At 31.2% G+C, this 22205-nt stretch overlaps 1 protein-coding gene across 2 annotated transcripts in view; it reads left to right on the top strand.

Annotated features, from left to right (window-relative positions):
- The window catches only part of Rbm46 (RNA binding motif protein 46), a 34058-nt gene extending 12358 nt beyond the window's left edge, over window positions 1-21700 (top strand). Inside the window, exon 4 of one of the 2 annotated variants that reach the window (XM_046459101.2) lies at window positions 20909-21700. In XM_046459101.2, the coding sequence (XP_046315057.1) occupies window positions 20909-21108 (200 nt within the window). In that variant the 3' untranslated portion in view covers window positions 21109-21700. Of the gene's footprint in view, window positions 1-11681; window positions 11738-20908 lie in introns of those variants that run through there. The other variant, XM_058583949.1, reaches the window with a different exon arrangement.
- The last annotated feature ends 505 nt before the right edge of the window (window positions 21701-22205 follow it).

Raw genomic sequence — 22205 nt, 5'->3', positions numbered from 1 at the left:
AAGCTGGCATAGAATGAAAGCCAGCAAACCAAGAGTAAGAATTCAAAAGTAATTCTACTCTTATAAAGATTCTTAATTTAATATAATTCAAGGCAAAATAGGAAAGTACATAGTGTCCAGGACAAATAATTCTGTTCTGCTCAGACTCTGATGTTTGCTTTTTGGTACCACAGTTTATTAAGACTTGACAACTAGGGAAGGCTTGGAAACGCTATAACATGAAGTATGGCAGTGAACACATGAAATGTTTGGGGCTTCTTAACCTGTAAATACGGATAAGTATACTGAGGGATCATGATCGCTGGTTTCAAATGTCTGAAGGGCTGGCACATAAAACAAAAACTAGGAAGCGCCAGGAAATAGAAGTATGTCTGATGGGAATGTTTTAGGGAGGTACATTATGACAGCAAACCAGGACTATCTAAGCCCAAACTCCATATCCTTCAGTGAAAACCAAACAAAAAAATCTTTGATTTTTTAAGATTTATTTAAAATCTGTATTTGCAAAGGATAAATGTATAGGGAAGGAGAGTTTTTTCTAGACTCTTACAGGTCAGAATGATTTTCCCTAGCAGTACTTCCATTGCCATTTGGAAGCCCACTGAAAAATTTAACAAAATATGATTCAGGGTGCCGCAGTCTGGCTGGGCACAAATAACCGAGCCACCACAAAGCCTTGTAGGTTCAAATAGCAATTCTTTATTCCCCAACTCTCACCAGCACTGCACACACACTACTCGGGAACACACTCCTTCCACCGGGCTCCACTCGCCCAATCTCCCTGAACCACTGCGAGAACTGCACAGGAACTCCAAAGTAGGGGGTGCCCGAGATTCCCAGAGCTGCCCTATTCCCGAGCAGGGTCCATATACAACTCAATCAATCCAGCATCACAGCAATTATATACAGCTTAACTCAAATCATCATCTCAATGGTTCACCTTTCAACCATTGCCTCTGGCAATATGCCAGGCGTCATTCTGACTGGGCTGTGGCTCTCAACATCAGGAAACATTGATTTGGGCATCCTTGTTCTTCTTGTACAAATACTACTTTGTTTATTATCATTCATTGCTTTAGGCCTTCTGTTTTCATTTTCTGTTTATTAACTGGCAGCAAACTGTTTAATTAATTCTTGTTAAAATGGGTTTACTTAGTAAATACTTATTCAATACTGTGCTTTGTATGAAGATCACTGTAGTGAATCAGATACAGTTGCTGCAGTTATAAAGCTTTCCTTCTGTTGACGGAGACTGCTATTCAGTTACAGTTCAGATAAATGCTCTGAAGAAGTACAGGGTGTTATGAAAATATATGATTGGTGACCCTACCTAATCTGGAATGATAGGTCAAGACATGGTACATTGCATTTTAGAAAGAATTTCAGCAAAAGGAAACCCAGTACTTAAAATTTAGTATAGCATATAGACAAAAGAGTATAAGAGCATAGCTTTTGAAGCTGGGTGTTCTGTGTTCACATTCCAGCTTTGTTGCTTGGAAAATTTTTTTCTCTGTACTTGCATCTCTCTCAATCTGTAAAATGGGAGTGAGAACAACATTTTATGTCATAAGGAAATTACAAGTATTAAGTGAGTTTAAGTTATTTATATTTCTAATTTATAAATTTATATTTATGCTCATAATTATTCAGAAAACATCCATTTCCCATCACATGTAACAACAAATATTAGTAATGATAAGAGTTAAGATTCTTTGAGCACTTATTATGTATTAGGTTTATTCTGCTAAATGCCTTTATAGTTCATTGTTCTCACAACTTACTGAGGTGTAGATATTATTTTAATATTGACACTTTATTTTTAATACATGAAGAAACAGACATTGGCAGGTGAACTTGCTTCAGATTCCAGTTAGCTAAGAAGCTGTGCTCTTAACTGTTACTCTTTGTACTTCTTCACATGATTTCAATTTCAGTTTTAACATTTGTCTAATGTTAAACATTTGATAACAGACTGTGAACTTAACAGAATATTATTGAAAATTATTCTTCTAAAAATTAAAATATTATGAGACAGGCTTTTTATCGCTGCTTTATTTACTCTTCAGAGACCATTTTGGCCTTATCAGTCCAAATCAGAGTTATTCATGAGTATCTCTATTATTATTCATTCCTTTAGGCTTTATGTTCTCATTTTCTGTTTATTAACTGTCATCATCTGTCAACTTGACGCATATGATATTGGTTGGCAATGATTATCCTACAATAAAGTTTAAAATCCCAAAGGTATTTACAAGATGCCTACAAAGGTATCTTATAAATAAGATATGTTCACAAGATCTTTTCAACTTATTCAAATGATTTCCTTAGGATTTAGCCAGATGTCCCAGGTCCACACTACACTGAAGCGATCTGGTATTAGGGCTTGTAGGATGGCAAAATTTCAAACAGGCAAGGTTTGTTTTTATTTATCTCCTGGTCCCTTGTTGCTTGGTACTCTCTGTTTACTCTGATTATATTCAAAACATTTCAACACACAGTTCAGCCATGTTTTAATCATGATAATTTATCAGTCCAGAAATGTTTTTTTCATTATTTTCTTGCTTAGGGATCTACAATAGCTTGCTGTTGTAGTATAAACAAATGCTCTGAACTCCATATTCTGAATGCTCTATTGTTCCCATCTTACCTAACCTTAGGTATGTATCTTTTACTTTGATCATCTGTACATATTCTGTTCATAGATAGTTACAGACACTTCTTGGTGCTCTTCATTCTGCTTAGAATATTGTTTTCTTGGGAAAACAAGAGTAATCCTAAATGACTTGTTCTTTATAATATTACTCAATGGTTTAGTATTTTTTATGTTGTTCTTTACTAGAACAATTTTTTATATCTTTATTTGTTTCTTATGTGGTGCTGAGGATTGAAACCAGTGTGTCACATGTGCTAAGCAAGTACTCTGCCATTGAGCCACAATCCCAGCCCTTAGCACAATTTTTAATCCATCAAGATTTGTAAAACCAAGGGACTTTGTATACATATAATTTGTTGTTGCTGTGCCCTGCATTATATATGTGAGTACCGTGTCCTTTAGTACTCCTTTAGTAGTAGTTTTAGATAAAGTGATCTGCTTGCTATAAGGTTAAAAGATAGAGGTGAAGGAAAAATAAATTTTGACTGTGCTTTGAGCAGAAAGAAGAAAGGATTGGAAAGGATGTAAGTTATGGAGTTGGCAGGAACAATTAAATTAAAAATGGTGGTTAATGGCATGAGATGTACATCTATATCAAGGAAGTAGAAATTAACTAATATATAATTTTCAAGATTCTCATGAAATGGAAGTTTTAAAATGGTAGAAACTCTGGAAGCATAGACTGAGGTATATGAAGGAATTTATATTGGACAAGTATGCGTTGTATATGTATGTATATATTTATAAAATAGAATAAGAGATTATGATTGTAGTAGTTGTTTTTATTTTTGTTTATATATTCTGTTTTTGTGGTACTGGGGATCAAGCACAAGTCCTCACACATCTTAGGCAAGTGCTCTACCATTGAGCTATATCCTCAGCCCGTAGTAGTTGTTTTTAAAGCATTAGACGAAGACTTGTTTTTATCTGTGTCAATAAAATATAATGTAGACTGTAACGGATCATATTATATATGTTTTATAATTTTTCTTAAATTCATATCCACAGTTTTATAGTTGGAATACTATCATCTGTAATATTAATGCTTCACAAATGGGAAGTATTTGGCAATAGCTTATGTTATTTCTTTCTAATTTAAGTTTATACTAGCATTGCATTTCTTCAGGGTGTTCTTCTACCCAGGTACAGGACTGAGAAGATAGTATTGTACCTTTCAGTTTAGTATGCCAATCTGGCAGGTTCATTTGGGATACACTGGAATCCTATACATTCAATTATTTTTTTGTCCTCAAGAGAATAAATAGATGTGTAACATATCTGAGAGTCTGTAAAATCGTTTTCATTTATTATACCGATTACTTTAAAAATTATATGGATTTTTCCTTTGATCAAAGAGCAGTAAAATCTTCAAATATACAGAATGTGTTTGTACAGTTTTAAATGACTTAAAATTTCTTGTTACACTTTCATAAAAGTCATATCTGCAATATTATTATATCTCATGGAAATTAATGAATTAAGATCCTAATTAGGAATTTTTACCTAGTTCATCTTTCTGTTTTTCTCCTTCTCCTACATAATAGAAAACTAAAAATAATACATAAAGTGATTCCCATTTTATAGAAAGCAGGTTAAGATCCTGTTTCTGATCTTTGTGAAGCATAATTTATTCTTATTCTGGACTTTTTGACAAGCCTTTCCCTAGTTTTCTTTTTTTAATTCTCTTGATTAAACCCTTATTGTTTGAACAATCCCTTTTGAAATAATTTCTCACATTATGAGAAATTGGTACATTTTAAAAATAAATGACATTAGTAAAATGGCTAATTAAATTGTACCAACATACTGGTACTAACCTTATGTTTGACACTACAGTGAGACTCTGCTTATAGTTTTGCCTTTGCTCTGACAATTCTCACCATTTCTTATATGCTCAATATTACTAAATAAGATATAAAATTATAATCTTAATGAAGTTTAGTTATCATAAATTGATCATTTAAATTCCAGCATTGTTCCCTGTTAAACTTGATACCATTCAGATTAAAAATTAACAGGAAAACTAAGTGGTAGGTAGTGAAGACATTATGAAGAAAAGACCTGTTCCATATTTAAGAGTATTTCCATTTAATATCTCTACTGAAAAGTCAGTATCATAGTTTTAAAATTAGTTTAAATTGTTTTTATTTTTGTATATTTTTCTGTTATGATAGTAACTATGTAATAATCAGGGATTTTGCATTTTATTGTATTATATATTATCCTCTTCTTCATCTTGTGTATCCCTGGCAGGTGTTTTAGTCCCCTTTTTTACCCCTCATTTTTACTTCTTAAGTTATAACATTATGTGTAAACAGGAAGTGCACAAATCACAAGTGTCAGCCAATGAATTACCACAAAGGACTGTATCTAGTAGTCCCAGATGAAGACAAAATACCGCCCTCCAAGAAGGCCTTTTTGTATTTCCTGCTAGATGTTAGCCTACCTCCTTCCCAAGTGAAGCCATTTTTCTCACTAATTCTGTGTACTTTTGAAATTTCATAACCTTTTATATACTTTTCTGACTTCTTTCAACATTGTAAGAGTGATCCATGTTGTTTCTTTGTTCCATTCAAATGAAATAATTTATTTGCTGTTTCTGTTGATGGAAATACAAAGTGCTTTAGTTTGGGGCTATTTTAATAATGAGGTTATGCAGATTCTTATACTTTCTTGGTTCTTGTTTTTATGTTTATTTTTATGCATTTTATTGCATTTCAGTACATTTGGTGGGGTTTTATTTTTAAAACTTAAGTATATAGTGCCAAACAGTTTTCCGAAGTGATTAATTTATGCCTCTGCAGCAATATATGGGAGTTGTAGTTGTTGTTTATTCTTGCTGATACTTAGGTAGCAATATATTTTTAGATGTGGACATTCTGGCTGCCATATATTGCTGTCTCATTAAGATTATAATTTTATATAACTGTTTTCTAATATTGAACATCTTCTAATGGGATTATAGTGCATTAGACTCTCTTTTTGAAGAACTGTGTTATCTTAAGTCTCTTGTCCCATTATTCTAATGCTTTGTCTGGGTTTTTTCCTTTCTTAATATACACAAAGAATCACAACTTCTTTGTGTGATTATATTTTGCAAATACTTTTTTTCCCTTTTTTTTTTCTTTTTACTGTCGTCATGGTATTTCTGTCAAAATTTTAATTTAATATGACTTAATTTGTTAATGCTTTAGTGCCATTTGTGTCCTGCATAAGAAATCTTCATTTACTTCAAGGTCATGAAGTATTCTTCTATATTATCTTTTAGAAACTTTAAAAAATCTTCTAAATTTAGTGAAGGTTTAAGTAAAGCAAAACAAAGCTTTCCCCCACCAATATGTACGTTCACTTACTTAGCGCTATTTATTGAAGACTGTCATTTCCCCATGGCTCTGCAGTTCCACTTTAGCATAAACCAAGTGTATTTGTATACACACAACATACATATATGTACATACATATCTTATGGATTCTCTATTGTATTGCTCCAGTCCTTACATTAATGTTCCATTATCTTATTGCCAATTTTTTGAAATGTTTTGATATTTGGAAAGGAATGTTTTCCTACTTTAATTTCCTTCACATTTATTTTAGCTGCTTTTAGTTCTTCCATTTTAATAGGAATTTTAGAATCATCTTTATAAAAAGCAATCCTACTGGAATTTTGAATGCAATTGAATTCTGTAGATTGGTTTGGAAACTACTAATATTTTAACAGTATCAGGCCCTGTGATTAATGAAGATGATTCATGATCCATTTATTTAGGCTTTCTTAAATTTCTCTCAGACATTCAGTAGTTTATTGTATAAATATCTTTCTTCATTTTTCATTATTTTATTCCTAGTATTTTTCAGTGCCATTGTAAAAGATACCTTCTTTTACTTTTGATTTCTGATTGTTTCTACTTTATATAAATATAATTTATTTTTTAACATTAAATAAAACTATTTATTTGATTCTAATGGTTTGACTCTGTAGTGTCAGCTGCATCAGTTGAGTTTTTTCTTCTTTTCTGTTCATATACTTTTTGCACTGGCTAGAACTGCTGTCCAGACATCCTTATAAACTTTTAAAATATTTCTTCATTAAGGTAGGATGTTTGCTTTTATTTATAGAAGCCTTTTATCACTTAATAGATATTTCCTTCTGTTCTCAGGTTTTATTTTTTATCTCGAATGGAGGAAGAATTTTATCATACATTTTTGTATGTATTTAGATTGTTATAACATTATTGTTATGTTTTTTTAATTTTTAGTTGTTGATAAACCTTTATTTTATTTATTTATTTATATGTGGTGCTCAGGATTGAGCCCAGTGCCTCACACATGCCAGACAAGCACTCTACCACTGAGTCACAACCCCAAATGTAGCAAATTGCATTGATACCTGAATGTTCAACTTTGTACTTCGTACTTAGGAATAAACCAACTTCGGTCATAGTGCATTATCTCTTTTATATTTTCTAAATTTTATTTTTTATATTGTCTTTAGAATTTTTATTATCTATGTTCATAAGTGAGATTGGCCCATAGTTTCCTCATAAAAATAGTTCAGAAATTTTTTTCTCTTTAACTCTGGAAGAGTTTGTGTATGTCTGATATTATATCTCCTTTGATTTTATATACATATTGCTTAAGGAGCCGTCCAAGTTTAACATTTTTAGCCTTTTAAAAAATCATACTATGTGCATTTAAAGGCTGTAAATTTTCCTCTTAAGTATGGTAAAAAGTATTTCTATAACTGTTTTATATGTCTCATTTTTGTCAGCATTTTAAAATATTTTGTTTTGATTTTTTTATTGACCCATGGGTATTAATTTCTACATATGAAAACTGTTGTAGTCATAATTTTGGTACTCATTTTGCAAGAATTAGAAGGTATATTCTGTATTGTTTCATTTATTTAAAAAATGTGTTTGCAACTGGTGATTGCAGTGTTATCAATTTCCTCATGGCTGCTGGGGCAAATTACCACAAACTGAATGGTTTATAAACAACAGAAATTAATTTTCCCATGTTCTGGAGGCTACAAATCATAAATCAAGGTGTTCAATGATCATGTTCCTTCTGGAGCCTACAGGAGAGCTTGTAGTATTTGCCAGCAGTCCTTGAATTCCCTTTGTCTATACATGAATCATTCTGGTCTCCGTCTTTGTAATAATATGGCTCTTTCCTCTTTGTGTCTTTGTGTCTGCACATGGAATTCTCTTCTTTCTCTACTCTTATCTATCATTCACATTAGATTAAGGGTGTACCCCACTTCTGTGTGACCTCATTTAAATTAATTACATCTATAGTGTACTTATTTCCAAAGAGGAGGGTTACATTCTGAGGTACTGTGTGTTTAGATTTCAACATAACTTTTTGGGAACACAATTTAGCCTATAACCACTACATATACTATTTAGGTGAAGTTTGTTAGTCCAAATTTCTTTTTCATAGTTTTACAAAAGAAATCATTCTTAGTGCTGGAGATATAGCTCAGTTGTTAGAGTGCTTGCCTCTTATGCACAAGGCCGTGGGTTCAATCCCCAGCACCACCAAAAAACCCCAAAAAACAAACAAACAAAAAAACCCATTCCTTTTCTTTAGAGAGGGTTATGAAATCACCCATTGTAAATATAGACTTATTTTTCTCTCTTTAAGTTCTGTCAATTTTTGCTTTATATATTTTGAGGTTATGTGTTAGGTACATAGAAATTTAGAATTTTATTTTATTTTTGGTGAAGTGAACCCTTTATCATATTTTGTGTCACACTGTCTCTGTAATGCATTTCTTCCTTAAGGGCTACTTTCTCTGATATTGTAATAACGTTTTTTGGTGAAAGTTTGTATATTATATATTTTCCCATCTTTTCAGATTTCCTGTTTCTTAGCATTGAGATGCCCCCAATATGTGGTTAGGATTTTTTGTTGTTGTTTGTTCAAAGTCTGTCCTTGCAGTATTTGGTCATCTTGCATTTAATGTATTTGTTGATGTGTTTGGGATTAAGTCTCTCATCTTGCCATTTGTTTATATTTTTTCATATTGTCTTTTTGCATTCTTTTCTTTAGTATTACTAATTCTACCTGGACTGTTCTTTTAGTGATTACTCTGTAAATTACAACATTCATTCTTTAAAGAACTTTTTTTTTAGTTGTAGATGGATGCAATACTTTTATTTTATTTGTTTTTATGTGGTGCTGTGAGGGTTGAACTCAATACCTCACTACAACCTCAACCCCACAACATGCATTCTTAACTTATTTAAGTTTAATGTTAGTACTTTTCTTATAGTCTAAACAATACAAGGAACTTTAGTTCTTTTCATTCAATTTAAATATTTTAATTGATATTTTTATGTAGTTTATCCCTTACGTATTTTAAACCCCACAATAACTAATTTATAGTAGTTTTTAGACTTAATATATGTTTATATTTATTTACGCATTTATTATTTCCTTTGCCCTTCATTTCTTTCTATGTCTCCAAGCTTTTACCAGAATGGTTTATTTACTTTGCCTCAAGAACATGTGCCCATAATTCCTTTTAAATGGAGATGCTGATGATAAATTATCTTAGTTTTTGGTTGTCTGGTTGTATTTTTTGATTGAAAGGATATTTTTGCTAGGTTAGCAGTCCTTTTTTTGTTTGTTTTAGAAAGGTAAATTTTTTCTGTTTTCAAATATTGCTTTTGTCCCATTTCCTTTTTTCTTTCTTTACAATATCCCAGTTATGCGTATGTTAGACCTTCTTACTCTGTCCCACATAATGGATTATATTCATTCTATATTTTCTATTCTTTTGTATAATTTAGTCTGTCTTCTTACATGTCATTTGGTTCATCAATTATTTTTTTCATCTGTGTCTAACATGCTGACAAAACCATTTATTTGGATTTGTTTTTCAATTCTATGATTTCATTCAACTCTTTATGATTTTCATTGTCTTCCAAAATTTTTAGTCTTTTATTCCCTGAGTATATTAGGCACAGTTTTTTTAAAATATTTTTTTAGTTGTAGATGGACACAATATTTATGTGTTTATTTTTATGTGGTGCTGAGGATCAAACCCAGTGCCTCACACATGCTACTTGAGCACTCTACTACTGAGCCAAAGCCCCCACCCCTAGGCACAATTCTTTTAATAATTAGTTATAAAACTTTGTTATCTATACACCTTGGAGGTCTTTTACCGGTGACAGCTGTGTTTAGTGCAGGTTTTCTTTCCTGATATACTTGATCATTTTTTTTATTGAATGCCAGATACTGCATGTGAAAAATTATAGAGATGATTTGAAGGTGAACCTAATGTTATCTTTATTCAGAAAGCATTTATTTTGGCTTAAGACTGACAATCCTATATTCTAGGCAGGAATTAAGAAGATACAAAGTTGAATTTAGTATGTTAAAGTGGGACAACTTCTGACTTAGTTTTATACTCTGGGTTCTAATCATGCCTCATCATAGCTCTTTAGCTCTTTTTTTGTCATCCTAGCCTTAAAAACTTGTCTTTTGTCACCTTCTTTTGCTTTTAATCTCCCTCTTAGGACTTGGCCAACCCTTGAAGGGAAAAAGTGCGGCACCCTTCTTGTCTAAGTCATGACCCTGTAAATTGTCACAGGCTTGCTTTCAAACAGATGCTGTTTTTAATGATTAAAAACAAAGTTTATTAATGTAATCTAGTTCATTGTATGAAAACAAGATATTGTTAATTTTTTTTGTGCTGATTATAATCTTTAAATGGTTCCTTAAAATCTACAAGTTTTTGTAGAACTTCAAACATTTTCACTTGTTTATGTTTATGCATGCACATTATTTTTTAAAATTGATTTATTTATTCTAATTAGGTATATATGACAGCAGAATGCATTTTGATTCATCGTACACAATTGCAGCACATCTTTTCATTTCTTTGGTTATAAACAATGTATCATCACACCATATATGCAGTCACACATGTACCTAGAGTAATAATGTCCATCTCATTCCAACATCTTTCTTTCGCCATGCCCCCTTGCCTCCCTCCCCTTTGCCCAATCACTGTTCCTCCATTTTTTCCATGTCCTGCTCCCATTATGGATCAGTATCCACTTATTAGAACATTCAGCCTTTCAATTTTGGGGATTGGCTTAGTTCGCTTACCATGATATCCTCCAACTCCATCCATTTACCTGCAAATGCCATAATTTAATTCTCTTTTAATACTGAGTAACATTCCATTGTGTATATATACCACAATTTCTTTATCCATTCATCTACTGAAGGGCATTTAGGTTGGCTCCATAGTTTAGCTATTGCAAATTGAGCTGCTATAAACATTGATGTGGCTGTGTTACTATAGTATGCTGATTTTAAGTCCTTTAGATATCAACCGAGGAGTCAAATGGTTGTTCCATTTCAAGTATTCTGAGGAGTCTCCATACTGCTTTCCAGATTTGTTGCACCAGTTTGCAGTCCCACCAGCAATGTATGAGTGTGCCTTTTCCCCCATGTCCTCGCCAACACTTATTGTTTGTATTCTTAATAACTTATGAACAGTGTTTTTTAGCGTGTAATTTGATGTATATCCTTGACAGAAAGCTTTAAAGAATATAAAAAAGAAATAACCACTAAAATAGATGGATGCCCACAGTGTGCTATATATGGTTATCTTAGGTTTTAAAGTAAATTTTCTTAGATTCTTTGGCTCTTATAAATTAGGTAATCTCATTTATTTTTAAAATCCTTTCTTTACCTGAATAGAGTAGTATTTCTTGGAAAGTCCAAGAAATTAAGTTCTAGTAAGAACTTAATTCACTTAGAAAGATAAATATATTTTTATATATTAGCTGTAATTTTCATTTAGATATAAAAATAGTATTCTCTGCTCATCTTTACAAAACTTCAGAAGTTATAACTATTTGCCACTTGTTTCTTTTTCTCTAAATTTATTTTCTTATATAATGATCAAAAGTTTTTAACTAAAGCTATCAAGGATTCCATGCACTTCCAAGATAGGGATAACATCACTCTAAAGACAATTCTTTTCTGTCTCCACTGCTTACAGACAGGGAACACAATCTCTTCAGCCTGGACCTGTGTAGAAGAATATGGAGAAAATAAACAGGTAAGAGAAAGTCTCTTAGGAGTATTATGATATATCTAGTTTTCAGAAAATCAGTTTTAAGTTGTTCTTTTGGATATAAGAAATATTCAGAATTGTCTAATAAAACCTTGTGGGCTGTTTTGTTTTTTCTAGTTCTGTTACTTGCTGGTTTATTAATCAAAATTTTAAAGTTAAACTTTTATTTTCAAAACTTTGAACTTGTTATGTACACTAAACCACTGAGATCGTAAACATTATTGTAAATTAGAGATGGAGTGAGCCTGTTATATTTTTATATGTTATATTTTATATATTATCTAGTATTTCTCAAAATTGTCAGAAAATGGGAGTCTTAATATTTTTCAATCTTATCAAGCCAAAATCTTATTTAGATCAATTTATAATAAAATTAATATTTATTAGAATTCACCAAGCTACTGGGAAAGGTAAACTGCAGTAGGAAGTTAAAGGTAATTTGTGGTTTGAGTGAGGATTATTACTGTTGAGACTCCTTTATATATGTAGAGGCAAAGAAAACATTATCCTGGTAAACAATGCATGTGCTGTTTCTGTGTGCTTGTGTAAGTTAATTCTCCTTTTTGTACTTCCATTTTCTCATTGTCAAAGGGGTTGAGAAAGAGTATTTATGAATCTATGTAAGGATTCAGTTTATACTGATCTAGTGTGATTATTTTGGCACTTATTAAGTCCTCATTAACTATTAATTATTATAATTAATATAATATAGAGATATATACTACAAAAAGAAATATATTATTATTTTTGAGACTTGTAACTTTATTTTTATAAATATTAAATTTTAGCTCAAAATTCAAATATATGATACTGGTCTCAGAACTACTTTCTTTACAACTTTTTATAGTTTAAATTTTGATTTATGAGGACTGATTTTGCTGACAGAAATGAAACTTGAAAAGTTTCTAAGGCTTTCTATCTTCTCCTCATTTGTGCCCATAATTTATTTAGTGAGTCACAATTTGTTCTGAGTTTTAAAGCCTAGATTGCCATTGCTCAAGTCATAATTTTTCCTCTCCTAAGCTGCTTGTACTATTCTCTTTCTATATGTTTAGAAACTAACATTAAAAGGAGTTTGCCTTAATTATCTCAGTACAAAGGTATCAAACTTGAAACTCTAGACATGATTTGTTTGGTGTCTTTAGTTCTTTGAAAGGAAAGCAATTAGACTTAGTTTCAATAGAAATAGTCATTTTTTGTTTCATATTTGGCCCTCTTTGATTCTTGTTGTTGTTGTTGAGGTGTCAACTCTTGACCTCTATAGAGTGATTTGAGTTTGTAATTGCTATGTTTTAACATATTTGAAGAATTTTTCAGTTTTATTTTCAATGTTTTCTCATTATACATTAATCCCCATTAGAGTTCTTCCCATGTTGATTTTCCAGGTTGTTCAGTGAAATAACTGTAAGGTCAAAGAAGTTTGGGGAAAGCTATACTACATATGCCCCTTGGAAAATTATCATGAGTATTATCATATTAAATAATTAAGGTAGAAACCTTTTCTTTTTTCAAGTTTTTTTTTTTCTCTTAAACTTTTCCCAAGATGATTTTGCTGAGGGATTTTTCTTTTAGGGATGCTTATTCTTGAATTGTATGGGATGTAATTTGGAAACAGTGAAACTAACCCAAAATACTTTGGGTTTTGTTTCTTTGTGTGTTTGTAACTTTATTGAGGTTTAATTGAAATACAATAAAATGTACCTAATTGCAGTATAGACTTTGGTTCTTTTTGATTAATGTATATATGTCTGTAAAATGATAATATAATCAATAAAATAAACATTTCCATCTTCCTTAAAAGGTACTGCATGCCCATTTGTATTCTGTTCTTCCTTCTTTTCTTGTCAACCACTTAGTTTGCATTTTTTAGAATTTCACACTCTTGCTTTTAAAGATTTAAATTTTAATCCTTAGATAACTTAGAATAAAATAGTTGTAATTCTTAAAATAAAGGTACAATATCTGACAAATATGTGTGTTTATGCTAGTTGTTACACACTGGCAAAATTTCACAGGAAGATTTTAAAGCTGAAATCATTACTTTTGAATATACTGTAAATTTAAAAAATAATTTTGGTTTTAAAACAAAAGCCAATGTTTTTTTTCCCACTAAAACAATTTGAAAAGTAATAGAGAACTAAGCAGAACTTTATAAGGAAGCAGTTATGTATGGTTAACTTTATTTCCTCTTCAGGCATTTATTACTAAGATTACACTATTCAGTCACTTTTAAAATTATCTTAAAACAGAAATTCATAAGCTACTCTGTGAGTCTAGTCTTAGAAAAATTTATTGGTCCCTTCAAGTCTGCTACTTGCCTTTTGCTGTTAGTAGCCTGATAGGGAACATTAAGTAGAGAGCAAATAAAAAAAAGTTGATTGTAATAGGGCAAATGAGATTTTTTAAATGCCAGTAAATTTGGTATATATATTTCCCAGCCAAAAGTATACTTAAAATTTTCTAATTCATGATTTTCAAAATCTTACAGGTTATAAAATGCTTAAAAATCAGCAGCCTGGAGAAATTTTTTTCTGTGCTTTATGGTTAGCTCTTTGTTTTCTATACTAGAATGGGAAATACAAAATATTTTTTAAAATGTGATTTGTATTCCAATATAGAATTTTTAATCTCTGTATTTTTTCCACAATATTTAGTATTTCAGTTAAAGAAAGTTATTCAGTTATGATTATTGAATGTTAGAAATTGAAATTATAAAATGGTAAAATGAGGAAGTTTTTTAAAATTTCAATAGAGAGCCACAGAAATTTAAAAGAAATGTTTAATATATGTATTAAAGGCCTGAGAAATGTATTTCATAGACAAAAGAACGTAGTTGAGTTTTTGGAAAATATAGGATTTGAAATTTTGGTCTTTAATATGTGTACATAGTTATTACAGTCATCCTCATACATGCTGGTAAGAGTGCAAAATGGTTTAGCCACATTGGAAAAATTTGGTAGTTCTTAAAAAATTGAGACAGATTTATCAATACAACTTAGCAGTTCTGTGCCTATGTATTTACTCAAGAGAATTGAAAACAAATCCACACAGAAATTTATACATACTACTCCTTAATAGCATTATTTTTAATAGCCCAAAGGTAGAAACAACATAAATATCTATCAAATAATGAAAGGATAAATTAAATGTGGTCTATCCATACAATGGAATATTATTCAACCATAAAAGGGAATGAAATACTGATAACATCTTATAATATGGATGAACCTTGAAAACATTATTCTAAGAGGCTATTTCCAGAGACTACGGAAGTTGTATGCTTTCACATAAATTTATGTGAAAAGTCCAGAATAGGCAAATTTATATGTATAAATTAGTGTTTGCTCAAAAAGAGGGAATGGGGACTGACTGCTAATGGGTACTGAGTTTCTGTTTAGGATGATAAAAATGTTCTGGAATTAGAATGGTGGTAGTTGTACAAACTTTGTGAATATATTGACAGTTGCTGAATTGTATACTGATGGTGCATCCAAAAGAGGGTGGATGTGGTGGTAGCACTAAGGTAGATAAACAGGAAGAAGAAAGAAACCAATTAAGGAATATAGGGCTGAGGATGTGGTTCAAGTGAACGCGCTCGCCTAGCGTGCGTGAGGCACTGGGTTCGATTCTTAGCACCACATAAAAATAAAATAAGATGTTGTGTCCATCTAAAACTAAAAAATAAATATTAAAAAAAGAAATATACTTTTTAATGGAAAATTAGTCTGAAGTGTAGTTAGAAATAAAAGATGAAGATAGCCAAAATTAATATGAGAGGACCCTTTGAATTCATGTTTAAGGTTTTTTTGTTCGTTTTTAAAATACTTTTTTAGTTGTCACTGTACCTTTTGTTTATTTTTTATTATATGTTGTGCTGAGAATTGAACCCAGTGCCTCACACATGCTAGCTACACTGAGCTACAACCCCAGCCCTCATGTTCAAGTTTTTATTAAGGGGTTTCCTCATTTTTAATACAGAGAAGCAGCTCCAGAAATAATGCTTTGGTCCAAACATGCAGTATGGAATTAGATATAAAATGAGAAACATTGAATAAATTAGCATGTCTGTTCCTTATATTTTCACTGAGAAACACATTGGTGATACTCACTACCAGATGGTCTTCGTGCTGGACAGAGAATACAATAGACCAAATTGTAGTAACTACATAAACAGTTATGTGTTAATGTACTGCCAGTCTCTACACTTGTCCTGTGTCAGTTGTGGCTGATTTCCTGTTCATTCCACATTCATCAACTGAAGCTCTGAATCCAGGGTTCTTATGAGCCATTACTGCTGGAACTGAATTGGAACTTAAGGTTAAGCCTATATGTTGTTATTCTTTTCCCATATATTTTTATTGGTGCATTGTAATTCTATATAAAGGTGGGATTCATTATTACATATTCATATATGCATAGGATATAACAATAATTTGGTCAGTGTCAATCCTCTGTATATTTCCCTTTCCCTCTTCTTCCTCCCCCTTCCCTATTTTCTACTCCAGTTCTGATCTGCCTCAGATTTTTATGAGACCCCCCTGCCCCACATCTTTCTTTTACTTATTCCTCTTTAGCTTCCACATATGAGAAAAAAACATATGACAGTTGACTTTCTGAGTTTGGCTTGTTTAGTCTTTAGGTACATCAGAGTTGTTCTTTGAAAGTATTTGTATTAATTCTGAATATAAATATGAAATCGTAGAAAATTTGATTACAATACCATCTCTAACATAATATTAGAGCAGTTGTTCTTACATCTTTTCTTCAAATGAAATATTACACAAATTTAGCATATAAAACAAGGAAATGCAGGCGCTTCATGGGTTGAAATGGGAGGTGTGGAAATGGGTAGGTAGGTGCAAGTAAAATCCAATTAGAGTAGCACTATCTGCTTTACTTCTGTTCTCCTGCCTATAATAATCTAAAATACTTTCTTTCGAAAATCCTGTTTAAGAATATTGCCCAAGTGAAAAAGCTTGATCAAATGGAAGTAATACTTCCTAGGAATCAGGATGCCTGATCTTAAACTTACTCTTTCTCCATTCAGCTATGGGAATATAAATCAATCACTTACTCAGTCATCTTCTGTGTCTTGTCATTCATATGGAAGAGTCATTTGACTTAGAGACTTCTACTATCTGAACCTATTTCTGGTCTGTTATTTAGGATCAAAGAATTTGATTAGTATCATCAATAAAAAGACAAAGCCAATAAAATTGAGCAACAGGCTTGAGCAGATAACTTTACCAAAGATGTCCAAGTGCTCAATAGCCACATTACTAGTCATAAGGGAAATCAAAATTAAAATTACAATGAGATAAAATTTCACATGCACTAGAATGACTATAATTAAAAATGCTGGCAATGCCAAATGTTAGGATATGGAGTAATTAAGTAGAGGTCTTACATTTTGCTAGTGTGTATATAAAATGGGCACAGTGGACAATTCTTAAAACATTCTCTTTTATGTGACCCAGCAGTCCCATTCCCAGTTATTTACCCAAAACATATATTCATAAAAAGAAATGAAAACATATATCTATGAAATATTTGTATAAGAAGGGTTCATAGCAGCTTTATTCATAATACTCAAAAACAACTCAAGTATTCTATCAATAAAAACAACTCAAGTATTCTATCAATAGGTGAACAAAGAAATTGTTATATATTCATACAATGGAATAATAACAAAAGAAAGCAAATTACTATATGACATGAATGAATGTTAGAGATTATATTGAAAAAAGCTAGGATAAAAAACTTAAAATTAATAAAATCCAAAACCAATAAAGCTAATCTATGATGATAGAAATCAGAAAGTGGTTGCTTCCGACAGAAAGGCTCTTGACTGAAGAGGGGCACAGGAAACTTCTGGATTGATGGATATGTTTTATAATTTTTGGGGGGCTTGGATTACATGATTTATACAGTTATCAAAACTCATTGAAATGAACATGTAAGGTTTATGCATCTTATTTTGTGCCAGTTGTACCTCAGTTTGAAGCATTAAGACAGTTGAATAATATGAAGTATAAGTTAAATTCTGAAGTTGGGTCTGTGTCATTCCTTAAGAAGGGGCAAAGGGAATACAGATCCCTTTCTGAGGCAGAAACAGTGGGAAAAGTTAAGGATGTTAATTGGGAAGAAAAACCAGGGTGGGCAAATATGTGCTAGGAATTTTAACTCACATTAATTTTTCCATAAACATTAAAGGGATTTTCTGCTGTTTTCTGTAATGTGCAAATTATATGTTAGAGCTAAATAAAATGTGATTCTACTTCTAGGTTTAGGCCACTAGTTAAGTATTTTGAGTTTATATTTCGTCCATTATCTTATTTGATATGTATTTTATTTTCTGATCACCCAGATGTTTTTCCTGAATATATTTAGATTCTTAGTGGTTTTAGGAGTAAAATTTATTTTTGATGTGCTTATAAAACTTTATCCAACTTTTTTGTTGCCTAATTTTTGTAGGATTTGGAAGGGAAGTTTTTTTCTCGACTTATTCTTTTTTTAAAAATCAAATTGGCATTTTTTATTGATTTTTTTAAAAAATAAATGACAGTGGAATGCATTACAGTTCTTGTTACACATATAGAGCTCAATTTTTCATATCTCTGGTTGTATGTAAAGTATATTCACATCAATTCATGTCTTCATACATGTATTTTTTTGGATAATGATGTCCATTACATTCCACCATCCTTGCTAACTCCCTGCCGCCTCCTTTCCCCTTCCAAGACCCCTCTGCCCTATCTAGAGTTTGTCTATTCCTCCCATGCTCCCCCTCCTTATCCCTGCAAATGCCATAATTTTATTCTCTTTTATTGCTGAGTAAAATTCCATTGTGTATATATGCCACATTTTTTTTATCCATGAGTGAAGGGCATCTAGGTTGGTTCCACAGTTTAACTATTGTGAATTGTCCTGCTATAAACATTGATGTGGCTGTGTCCCTGTAGTATGCTGTTTTTAAATCCTTTGGGTATATACTGAGGAGAGAGATAGCTGGGTCAAATGGTGGTTCCATTCCCAGATTTACAAGAAATCTCCATACTGCTTTCCATGTTGGCTGCACCAGTTTGCAGTCCCACCAGCAATGTATAGAGTGTCCCCTTTTCCCCACATCCTCGCCAACATTTATTGTTGTTTGTCTTCATAATAGCTGCCATTTTGACTGGAATGAGATGATATCTTAGAATAGTTTTGATTTGCATTTCTCTAATTGCTAGAGATGATGAACTTTTTTTTGTTATATTTGTTGATTGATTGTATATCCTCTTCTGAGAAGTATCTGTTTAGGTCTTTGTCCCATTTATTGATTGGGTTATTTATTTATTTTTTGGTGTTTAGCTTCTTCACTTATTCTATATGAATTAATACATGAGAATCAACATATAATTTTATATTTAATTTAGTTTCCCTAAAAATATGGGAATACACCAGTTGATTAGTGTTTAAGTTAAAGATTTACAGTAGCAGACTGTCAAATGCAGATATGCTAATGAGCATTGTGCTAGTAGCCAGCTATTTGTTTAGCTTCTTTTTGAAGTCTTCTGAAAATATCTCTGTGTGCATATTGCATGAATAGGCTGCAATACCTACCTCTTGAATAGATGTAAACCTAAAACAAAAGTTGTTTTGTCTTTGAAAACTACATTTCCCTATCTGCAGAAGTCTTCTCTTTTGATTTATGTTGTAGATGACCTCATTGGTAAAATTTAAAGAGCTAGGTGCATCATAGTATGTGGCTAGTAAGGAACTGACTGATTTAGTACTTTTCAAAAATGCAGTTATAATATAGGAACATTGTTTCAGTATTTTAAACACTCCTGCATAGTGAATTCTTTTTAAAAAAAGAAAAAAAAATATTTGAAACCTGGAGTCATGCTACTTCAGAGGGTGATGAAACAAAGTAATTTCTTATCCAGTTTCAAAATACTGAAAATATTTTGAACTGTATATGTTATATGTATTCATGTTTTTCTCAAGATGCTTATTGATCTTTTTATAAAATTTAAAAGGTTATGAAAGTATTTTGAGTTTTACAATGCTAGAAGTTAAACCTGTATTTAACTGATTTTTATTTTTTCCATTTTTTCTTAACTAGGTCCTTTCTGATGTTGCTTGAGCTTATTCTTCTGCAGTTGATCTCATTCCTGTTGGCTAAACATTAAGTCCCCTGACAACATTAAGTTAATGCTCATGTGTTTTAGGCCTCATTTATAGTACCACGATAGTATTATAGAAAAGAAAAACTTTACATTTTAGATGACCTAATTCCTTTTTTTCTATTTCTAGAAACATGATAACTTTTATAAATAGTCATTGTCACACTTTGGCTTATCTATCTACACTAAAGAACATAGTTGAGTTTTTGGAAACTACAGGATTTGAAAATTTGGTCTTTAGTTTACACACATAATTATTACAATTAATGAAGCAGGAAATTATTGGTGCATAAGATGGATATTTATTGTGGAACAGTAATACTTCAAATATAATTGTTTTTTAAATAATTTGGGTTAGTTTTTGGATATTTTTCTATACTATAAGTTGATAATGGTTTCTTAAAAGTTTATTTTATCAACATGATTCATTTTACTATTTTGTGGTACCAGTAGGACTCTAATGTTAAATTGGTATGTTGCGTTTATAAATGTTTATATTAGCATTTAAATAATGAAATATTGGACAGTTAGTTTCTACCAAATTTTTCTGAAATCCAGAGGTAAATGTTTCTACTGGTTTGATGCCTAATACAGTTTCAAAAAAAGCAACTATGAATTTTCTGTTTTTTTATCTTTTCTTCATGAACTGCCCCTTAGTGTCAGAACAGGAGAAGAGAAATCAGAGGTTCTCTTTTTCTATGTTAAAAAAATTATATAAATAAAGACAAGGAGTACATTCTAGTAAGATCTCTAAAATGCGCTGTGTCAGTGAAGGCAACATTAATACTGACTTGATAAAACTAAGGACTTGAATTGCAGTGAATATGGAAATAATATTTACCACCAGTACAGTATCATCAGGATTTGAAAATGTTAGAACATTATGTTAAAATGTGATTATAATTTTAATGCTTTATCTCTTTGAATTAAATTTGTGTCCATAAAGATGTGCAGCATAATTGTTCATGTATTTATTTACAGACTACAATTTCCGTCGCAGCTCAATAAATAGTCTTTCCCCTGTTAGTGCTACCCTCTCTTCTGGGACTCCCAGCGTGCTTCCTTATACTTCAAGACCTTATTCTTATCCAAGTTATCCCTTGTCACCAACAATATCTCTTGCTAATGGCAGCCATGTTGGACAACGACTATATATCTCCAATCAGGCCTCATTCTTCTGAAGAAAATCTGTAAACATTAGTATGAAAATTTCTTGTGAAAAGCATGCAAATTAAAATATTGTTTTATTTTAGAGTTGGGTTTGCACATTTGGCTTCAAAAATGATATGTTTATGCCAACATAATAAACATCTGCTATAATTCAAAGAATAACATAGAGTTGCAAAATTTATAAAAATGGAAAGTTTAAAAAGTTATTCAGTGGTTTAGCAAGCTACTATTCTTTTTAAACTTTTGAGATTTTCTTAATTCCTAAGTGGGTAATAGATCCCAGTAATTTGTTAATTTTTTTTTGTATAACTTTGCAGTATAGCATTTCACAAATGTAAACCACTTGAAGACAATGGTTATACTAGATTGATGACCAAGGATCTCTATCTGTATTGGAAATTGGAACACTTATATAACCAGAAGCATCTAGCTATTATGTAGAAAGAAATGATGAGGCAAAAAGATTAATATGCAAATTTTATGCAGTACTAAAGAAAAAGCAATCTAACATTGTGGTCCTTGAAAATAACTAAATAGTTTAGTTAATAATTATTTGTTACAAAAATTGTAATTTTGCTGTTAATATATTTAAGGTTTTTATAGTTATGCTTCATTTGTGTTTTTGATATTCGCTGTATTGTTTGAATAAGAAGTGTTATGGTTTTTTAATGTTGAAATCATGTTGTTTAATTTTTGTACTTGAATTCAAACTTTGACATTAAATATGTGATGCTTCTCATACATGTGTTTTATTTTAATTAGAATACACATACACAAAAATTAGGTCTCACAATCATTGTGATCTTGGAGAACAGTTTTCCTTACTTGGTTATATATAGTTATAGGATCATTGGTGCAGTGTCTTTATGAAACCAAATCATGGAATATTATATAGGGAGAAAATTGTTAGCTTTGTGATACAGTAACAAAAACATTTTTAGGGGCAATAGAAGTATTGTTTAGACTCACTGAAGTTTCTCCCATTTACTTAAAAATAATTCAGTGAATTCAGATCATTTTGACTATTCATTGGTTTAGTAATGTACATTCATAATGATTTATAATGACATTTTCTTTATTTATTTATTTATTTATTTATGTATTTATT

The sequence above is a fragment of the Marmota monax genome, unplaced genomic scaffold (genome assembly GCF_021218885.2).
Source record: "Marmota monax isolate L192 unplaced genomic scaffold, Marmota_monax_Labrador192_F-V1.1 WCK01_AAM20220418_F8-fsc00002, whole genome shotgun sequence".
Classification (NCBI taxonomy): domain Eukaryota; kingdom Metazoa; phylum Chordata; class Mammalia; order Rodentia; family Sciuridae; genus Marmota; species Marmota monax.
The sequence above is the reverse complement of the archived record's forward strand: the minus strand, read 5'-3'. Positions and strand labels throughout refer to the sequence as shown.